General features: G+C 43.1%; 1 protein-coding gene across 1 annotated transcript; it reads right to left on the minus strand.

The window, feature by feature from the left end:
* Positions 1-8,600, minus strand: Purb (purine rich element binding protein B). Its single transcript, XM_042702416.1, has one exon. The coding sequence runs from the start codon at positions 8,598-8,600 to the stop codon at positions 7,608-7,610; it is 993 nt and encodes a 330-aa protein (XP_042558350.1). The 3' UTR covers positions 1-7,607.
* Between the last annotated feature and the right edge of the window lie 653 nt (positions 8,601-9,253).

Raw genomic sequence — 9,253 nt, forward strand, 5'->3', positions numbered from 1 at the left:
TTGTCATTCACTTTTCCGCATACTTTATTTGTTACAAACATACAATTCTTTAAATATAGACTGTAAAACTCCATTTGCAAAAGTCTGCTATTGTAAGGAGTGCACACCAGCAGGAAGGATTCTTAACTTTTTCTATGAGTTTTCTGTCAGTTTTGCTAGTTAGTGGTAAATACGGGACCCGCTATTTTACAGACCTGTCCGAAGCTTCTGGCTGTATTCACATTGCTCTTTTGAAGCAGCCCTGCATGTATCAAAATTGTTCAGAATCTGAGCTTCAACCTACAGGCAGTGAGATCAACAGCCCGTCTGGACTCTGCTTTTTGAACGGTTTTCAGGAAGTGTGATTTCTGGATGGGTACTGCACTTCACGGATTTGTTTGAATTGCCCATGCAGCTCTATGTTAAAGTGCATTCTTCTTTTCAAAAATAAGCAAGAGAAATAATCTTTTTACTTTTTAATTAACCAAGGTACTTAAAAAAATGAACTTTTTGGTCTCTCAGCAGATATTCTCAAATTGATCCTACTACTACAATTTCCATGTTCTATTTACAACATTTATAGGATTCTGGGTGGAGGGAACTTTATAAAATGAAAGGTGCAGCTTCACTTGAAGCAGAAATCAGCTCTACAAATTCATACATAGGCATACGCACTTGGCTTACAATGTATAAGCTTGTTGGTATTTACAGAGATCAAAGACAACCCTCTCCAAAAAAAAAAAAAAAAGAACAAAAAACAACCTTTTAAAGTAATTGCCAACCTAAACTCTAATTGTACATTTAGATCAGGAAGCTGTCTCCTGCTATCAAGATTTGGTTTTAATTGAAATAACTTTGTAGATTCTCTACTGGAAGGACATGAGTCCCCCGCTTTGGAGTGAAGAGCCAAGTCTAACAAAGCTACCAATAGATGGAACTGTCTCTGAAGATTCCCACAGAACAAAAACATGCTATATAGCACTGTATCAGAACAGGTGATCTTAACAAATGATTTTAGAAAGACATCTGTATGAAAGTCCAAAAGGAAAACAAAATGCTTAATAATATAGATGTTCTAGGACTTCAGAAAAAAGTTCAGATACACTGATACAGTCTTGATACTGATGCCACTGAAAAATAACTCAAATACTACTTGCCTCCTATTGGAATGTGCAAAACCATAGACTGTAAAAAATGTGTCTACACTAACTGAAAGTCAGTTTCTAGACTTTTTGTCCAATCTATAGGGTTTTAAGAATCCAAGTTTTTTTTTCCCCTAGGTAGAACTTTGGGTTTTGAACTCAGGGCCTTGTGTTTGCTTGGCAAATGCTCTACCACTTAAGCCACACGCCCAGTCCTATTATTGGTATTATTTTTTGCTTTTTTTTTCAGATAGGGTCTTTTGTTTATTGCCCAGGGCCGGCCTTGGGCCACGATCTCCTATCTCTGTCTCCCAAATACCTGGGATTACAGGCATGTTCCACCATGCCCAGCTCCAGAGAGCTTTTTTACACAGAAGAGTGACATGGTAGAAGAAAAGGATTTATGCTTATTATCAATTTAAAACAAAACCTCCAAATGTGTTTAGTGATAAAATCCTGTTCTTTCATTTTCTTTGAGTCTCTTGTACTTTTTTCTCCCAAGAAGAAATGTTAAAAGGGAAGAAACAATCCACTTGCCCTTCTATTTCCAAGCACAGATTTTTCTGACCAGCCTGATCCTGCAACACAGGACAAAACATTTTGCCTTTAAGAGATGGTCTCAGTGAGTCTTGAAAAAGTTAGCCATTGAAGAGATGCTGAAGGTAGGAAAAAAGAACAAACTCATGCCTTCTGCAAAATGCTAGTGGCCACTTAATGTATCTATCGCTTTCTCTTCACAACTCTGGACCTTCATTTCACTGTGTGCCCTCTCTTATCTGTCAGTGGATAGCAGATATAGCATGGGGAAAATAAAAATTGCTCCCAGATTCAAAAATCTATTAGAAAAGTTGAGTTAAAAACTTTCACTATCATGCTAGCTTAGCTTCTAATAAAGTTGTGCTCTCCCTTTTACTAGTTTACTGTGGTAAAGCTAACAATATGGCATCTGCTCGTTTTAACATGGTTCTATCTGTCCCAATTGGAATGTCTAATTCCAAGAAGGCATGAGTTAGATTCTCAACAGAGAGTAAGACTGTGAACAGAAGTGGACAGCATATTCCATACTGCATTAGGAAATACAAAAGGCATTCACAAAGGCCTTGCTTGATTCAGGGGGACACACTGCAATTGGGAATCCCCAGGACAAGAAATCTTTACAATGCTGATGCAATTTTATTTTTCCATTTTCTGAATTTAACTTTCAGTACTGAAAAGTGGATTGCACATGTTCCAGTAATGAAACTAGGTTTTAAGAATAAGGTCTGAGGATGACTTACACAGTCAAGTCAGATATGGCAATGGAAATTGCTCCTCAAGAGTCCAGTTATCTCAAGAAACTTCTGAAGCTAATATTAAAAATGAATACTTTTTTTTCTAAATTAAAAGCAGAGGAAATGAGGCTGTAATTTGTCATTTCCACCTTGCGTATGGAATTTCAAATGGGACATATGGACTTTTTTCTTGTCTGTATTTTAAGGTAAACATGGTTCTTTTTTTCTTTTTTCTTTTCTACAAACTATCTCCCCCCCACCCTACCCTACCCCCACCCTTACACCCATTATCTAGTATACTGAATGGGAATTGTAACTCTTTCGGAAGACAGCTAATTGATTTACAGTACTCTAAAAACAACCCTGAAAACTGATAATCTCATTCATTTACTGTAACTTCAGTGCTGTTGTTGACAGAAAAGAAAAAGTTACCTTAAGGCTTAAGGGAAAGTAACTTATTAAATTGTGAATGCAGCATTTTTTACTCTCCCATCCATTGGAAACTAGCAAAATGTATTCTGAATCAACAATACAAACTTTCTAACGTTAGCAAAGATTTCTACTCTCCTGACATAAAGTTAGAATAATATTCATAAACAGAATATCTAGGGGAGCCTGAGAAACCATGATCCACATCACACAAAGATCCTATGCATTTCATGATCAAAAAGTGCTTTATCTTTGAGAAATATGTCAGGAATAAAATGGAAATATACAATGCAAAAATCACTTGACACTTTTTCAAGTGACGTACAATTGTGGAAAAGGAGCAAAAAGGTCTGCTCTCTGAACAGGCCTTACTTATGCACAAGACTTTTAAGGTCTCCTAAATTAATATTGATTTAAAGAATTCATAATAGTGGGGATTTCACTCCACTATATTTTAAAAAACCTGAGATTGGACATCAAAGCTGTCAACTTTGTTATTCATCAGAGCAATTCTGATACTTAGAAAACTCAATTGAATTAGCTCCAGGATCAAAACATTAACTTTCCCCAATCAAAAAGGATACAATCAAAAACATACCTAGAGTGTTATAGAACAACTCTCAGCAAACAAGTCATTTTCATATAAGCAAAAAGTCACTTCTTTCCTCTCCCTTCTCACTGATCAAGGCCACACAATTTTCAAATGAATATCTACTGAGAGATCAGTTGTGCATTGGACAAAGTACCATAATTGGGTTAAAAATGAAAACAAAATTTACAGTGAAGAATACTTATGTGCATGGCTTACACACTCCAGCTTCTTAATTTTATCCACCTCAAGAGCAAGGTAGATGCACAGTCACCTTGTGTAGATTACATTCTACACCCCTGTAAAGCCAGTCAAGGTCATATTTAAGCATCTTCAGCAACTACAGTGCCTGAAGTGTGCAGCCATTTACAGACCACTCAATATGAGGGCATTATTATAACCAGCCTCTTTTGCCCACAACCCTGCATTTTCAGATAAGACAAGATAATTGTTTTGTTTTGAGAAAACCGAAGCTTGAATCTCTTAAAAGACCTGCAATTTACTGCAAAGTGACCCAGAGGTAACAAAGGAAGCAGGAGGTTAATGGCTGCCTGCACCAAAAGCCTCTCAATCATTCTGCAGTAAATAATTATGGAAAGTGACATGACAAGTAGCCATGTGTGTACCACAGCTACAGCCAGTTGTACCACCTATATGCCTCCAACAGTTCCATAGGGTATTTGGGTTTTTGGTTTACTTTTCAGTTTGATTTTTGGTGCTATACAGACTGACATTTTGTTTGGTGCAGCATATGCACTGAAAGATCTGCTCACCAGAATTGCCATTTCACTTGCTGAAATGATGAGAAGGGACAATAGAAACCTAAAGAGTTACATCTCTTCACAGAGACTGACTCTTTTGACTGTTTGAAAAAAAAAAAAAAAAAAAAGGCTTATCTCTGTAGCTAGTTTGAAATAAAACTCAATTTTTTGAAAAGGAGTTTTAGTTCCCTATTTCTAAGGAATGTAACTATTTTCATTAGCTGGGATGTTTGCCAAATTTTAAAAACAACTTCTAAAGCGTTTGTAGTAAGCAGCTAAAAACAAAACAAAAAAGTTAGTTGCTTCCCAGAGTTTGTATAATGCCATTATCTAACTGGAACAAAGACTATTTCCTTTAATAAGCTAGTATTAATGAATGAATCTCCATGCTCTGCAGATTTCTATTGTCCCTAGTCACTGGAATGAGGATCAGTGAAATGCTACAATTAATCCACATCCTTCTGCAATCTTCCTACAGTGGAAGAGAGGCCATGAAACACCCCTGCAGGAAAAATAAACCTCAGAGATTGGTTTAAGACTTAAAAACCCACCACTAGGACATTCACCACTTAATCTTACACAGGCAGGTCAAAATTTTAATATAAATTACTTTTGCCAACACATAGCTTACGCATTCTTTGCTCCTTTTTTTGGAGGATTCTCAAATTGATATCTAAAGACTTACATATGATATATAACTGTTATATGGTCTAATGACTAAGAAAATTTCTCTGGTAACCAAAGCTGATGCCATATATGGTAGTGTTCTTGGCATATACTCTATATGCCTCAGACCACTTCCACATTCTTTCTATTCAGCTAATTATAGCTTAGTAGCCACTGGTAAAGGATTGTGAAGACCCTGTCATTTCTACAGAATAGAAAGGCAAGGCTAGTTACTGCAATTCAGCCAAATAAAAAGAAAAGAAAAAAGATTAATAAACCACTCCCTTGAAAAGGAGAGGTACTGCACCTTTGCAAAATTGAACTGGCTCACTGCAGCTGAGCAACAGAATCACCACTGAAGCAAGAAAACAAGTTGGTCTATACAGGAATTGTACATGATTTGAAAATGAAAAAGTTACAGCGATCAACTAATAGCTGCAACCTTAATTTTCATTGCTGCCTCAGAGTTGAAACTTAAACAGTTTCTGCAAGCCTAATGCTAGCTTCTCATCTCCTTTACTAAAACTAGGAATTTGTTCTCCGCAGCAAAGAAACAAAACACTCAAAACACATAGGTAAATACAGCAGGACATTATTGAAAACAGCTGCCTTGTGGTACAAAATACAGTACAAGTATACGGATGTCATTAAAACATCAAAAATACTATTGCTCCCATACAATTTAGGAAACATTCTTTGCAACGGAGAAAAATTGAAAAGAAAAGCTTTAAAAAATGTTTAAAAATTCTACTATGAATGATGTGAGTAGAGAAATAGTCTGAAAAGGGCACCAATGTTTGTGGCTCTTCTATTTCTTTGAACCTAAGATCAACATTATTCTGAATCATAGTCTAGTTTAAAAAAAGAGCCTAATTTTATATACACAAGTATCTCCCTCCCTCTCAGCCACAAATACATGAAAATGACCTTTTTGTATATTACTTATTTCCCAATAAATACAAAAAGATTGTAAAGATTGAATACCAAAATAAGATAATAAAAAGGATATGCAATAAATTAAAAAGGCAGCTCAAATAAAGGGCAGGCATGCAGTTAAAAAAAAATACTAAGATTGTGGAGGTGGGGTTACTTGCCTCCTGGTTGAGGTGTCACACAAAGAATACCTGAAAACTTTGGAAAGAACATTCAATTCAAAGTTTCCTAGGCTGTGACATTTCTAGAAATACCTTTTGATGGGGTGGGATTAACTTGATTAATAAAAATCATTTCTACTGAAAATCCATTTAAAATATAGAAGAGGCGATCCATGAAAACCCCAACTTTTATTCTTGAAAGACAGCTGGATAAACTGGCCAATGCCAGTATGTTGCAATTTCAAGATGGTATAAAAATGCTTCCAGGATATAGTCAGCATATTCACGTTCACATCAGTTCCATTCACAGATGGATTTCAGCTTCCACCGGGTGCACTGCTTGAATCATTCATCCATCATTTGCCAACTTTGATTGTGAGGTACTAATAAGATGGATCAAGTTCTTAAAAATTTGTTTTAAAGAATAAATGATGCTGGAATTCTGAACCTGAGGATCTTTAGTATTTGAACAAATCCACAGATTAAACTGAAGGTGAATTAAGACTTCAGTTTTAGTTATTTCCAACTTCTCTGTGAGGATGCATATTCCATTAAAGCTCAGGCTTGTAGCCACACTGTTCCTTTTGCAGAAAATCATCAAGTTTTACAGTTTAAAATGCAGCCAACCAGTGGCTGTAACAGCCAAATTAGCCATAATTCACTGGCTCATATGGTAGAGCCATGGGATCTGGCTCTCATTCACACCAATGCCACTTCTTGGTAATGACCTCCACCTTTAGAGATCAAGGGAAGAACTTTAGTGAGCAGCAACCCATCCACTCAACGAGTTTGCCTTGTGCTTTATGCCTGACTTATTGTGCCTACCTCAGCAACCCCCAATGTAAAACTGCTTTTATTTTTTGAAAAAAAAAATTCCTTTTGCCCAACTTTTAAACCATTTTAGTAATGAATTCTCTAGTTCAAGCATTGGCTTTTGAATTTTCACATCCCGGAAAACAATTCTGCAAAGAAAAGACATGGGGCCAGGTTCCATGCAAAACCATTAAAAAAAAATCCAATTTGTTTTGATTCGCTGATGGCTTTTTGAATTCTTTTTTGCCTTGTCCATGATTGTGTAAAGTTGCATTCCTTTTCATAAACCTGGACTCTCAGGACTGGGTAACTGCAAAGGTCTCTCTGTCTCAAGAATTTCCGTGAAGATCTCGATCCAAAAGGCTGATTACAATGAAGGTGAAGGATAGACACTGCAACGGCGGCTAGGCCTGGAGAGATACTTTAGATTTACCCAGGTACAACACAAATTCAACTGTTATACACAGATGGATCTGGGTAAGTCAGATGTGTTTAGGGGCCCAGACTCGAAATCTATCCCCTTCAGGATTATCTAGATGAGCTTAGGAACCTCGGGTGGGAAATAGAAGCTGAGACTCTTGCAGGTGAGGAGATGCTGTTGTCCTCTCTTTGCAGGTTGCTGTCAATTTCTGGAACTTTACTGCTTTACTCACTGTTCAAGACTGTTGTCTTATGGTTATTTCTCTTAACTATATTATTTTTTTTTAATTTTGTTGGTTTTTTTTTTTCTCCCTTGGTGGCCTCCCGGGCTCCCTCTCCACTAGCTCACAGGGGAATGAGCAAGAATGGGAACTAGCCAGGGGGATGCGGGGTGGGGGGCGCGGGTAACAGGGTGGGGGAGGCCAGTGGGGAAAGCTGCCCTTTCAATCCTCATCCACCTCTTCGCCTTCGGACTCCTCACCGCCGCCACTGCCCCCAGCACGACGCTCGTAAAGCTTATCCCTCTGCCGCTCCTGGATTTCTTTCATCTCATCCGCATACCGGCAGAAGGCGCCACCAAACTTGCCCCAGGCCTTGAAGGGCACGGTGATGGCATTGCGGTAGGACGGCTTCACCTCGCTCACGCGCAGAAACACTCCGTACTTGTTGCAGCCCACATCGAAGAAGAAACGTTTGGAGTCCACCGTAATAGAGGTGCCCTCCGGGAGTTCCCCGTACAGACCGCCCCCGGGGCCGCCGGCACCGCCTCCTGGGCCTCCGGCCAGCTCGTCGTCCTCGCCTCCGTAGTCGTCGATGAGCTTGGCGAGCGCGTCGCGGAATTCGATGAGACCTTGCGCGGGCAGCGCGATGGTCTGGCCGCTCTGGAGGCCGCCGGGCCCGGGGCCTGCGCCGAAGCCGCCGCCGCCGCGGTTGACGGTCTGGCGGATGCGCAGGAAGCGGCCGCGCTGGTTCTCCTTGAGATCCAGGTAGTACTTGCGGTTCTCGCGCACCAGGAACTCGCTCTTGAGCGCGCGCCGCGGCCCGCCGCCCTCCTCGGCGCCCGCCGCCAGCTGCTCGGGGCTGCTGGGGCCCAGCTGCGCGTAGTGCTCGATGAAGTCGCCCAGCGAGTCGCGGAACTCGGCCGCCACCGCCATGGACAGCGTGAGGCGGCTCTTGGAGCCGCCCGCGCCCACCTCGGCGATCTTCAGGAAGCGGCCCTTGGCGTTCTGCTTCACGTCCAGGTAGAAGCGCTTGTTCTGGATGTCCAGCCGCTTCGAGGCCAGCTCCTGCGTCTCCTGCTCGCCGCCACCGCGGGGTGCGGGCTGGAAGCCTCCCTGCCCGCCGCCGCCGCCGCCACCGCCGCCGCCGCCACCGCCGCCGCCGCCGCCGCCACCGCCGCCGCCGCCGCGCTCGCTGCCGCTGTCGCCGTCCGCCATCTTCTCGGCTGCCGCCTCGCCGCCGCCCGCTGTGCTCGCGCCCCCGCCCTCCGCCCTGCGGCTCGCGCTCCGGGGCCCCCCAGCCTCGCCCGCCGGCTCCTCACGCGCTCCCGCCGCTCATCGCCGGCCGCCGCCGCCGTCCCCCATCGCCTCCGGGCCCCGCCCCCGCGGCTTCCGCGCAGTCCGGCTCGCTTCCGGCGCGCGGCTTCCCATGACGTCGCCCCGCCCCACCCGCCGCGACCTCGCGGCCGGAAGACCCGCTCGCCACGGCGGCTGGCGCGGAGGTGACGTCATTTCTGCGCCCTCTGGGGCGGCGTGGTGCGAGCGGCGTCTAGCTGTCCGCAGCGGGTCGCTCTTCTCGTTCTCTGCAGAATCCGTATCTTTCCTTTCTACTGAAACCTTGGGGCTCCTGGCCGTCCTCCTGGGGCGGGGGCTGGGACAGCCCCAGGCTGTGTCTCCGGCGACCGGGGTGAAGTAGCTAGGAGTACCCGGAAGTGGGGAAGAGTGGCACCTAGCGTGTGGCTCACGGGAGACGGTGGGGCCCGGCATTTGGCCGAACGCTTCCGGCCGGCGACGGGGAGCGGGGAGACCCGAGACCTGCTGCGTTGTGCGTGTATCTGAGGAGTAGCCAGATACCACTGGGCAGGGTGGGT

The sequence above is a fragment of the Dipodomys spectabilis genome, unplaced genomic scaffold (genome assembly GCF_019054845.1).
Source record: "Dipodomys spectabilis isolate Male_0828 unplaced genomic scaffold, ASM1905484v1 ptg000322l, whole genome shotgun sequence".
NCBI classification, from domain to species: Eukaryota; Metazoa; Chordata; class Mammalia; order Rodentia; family Heteromyidae; genus Dipodomys; species Dipodomys spectabilis.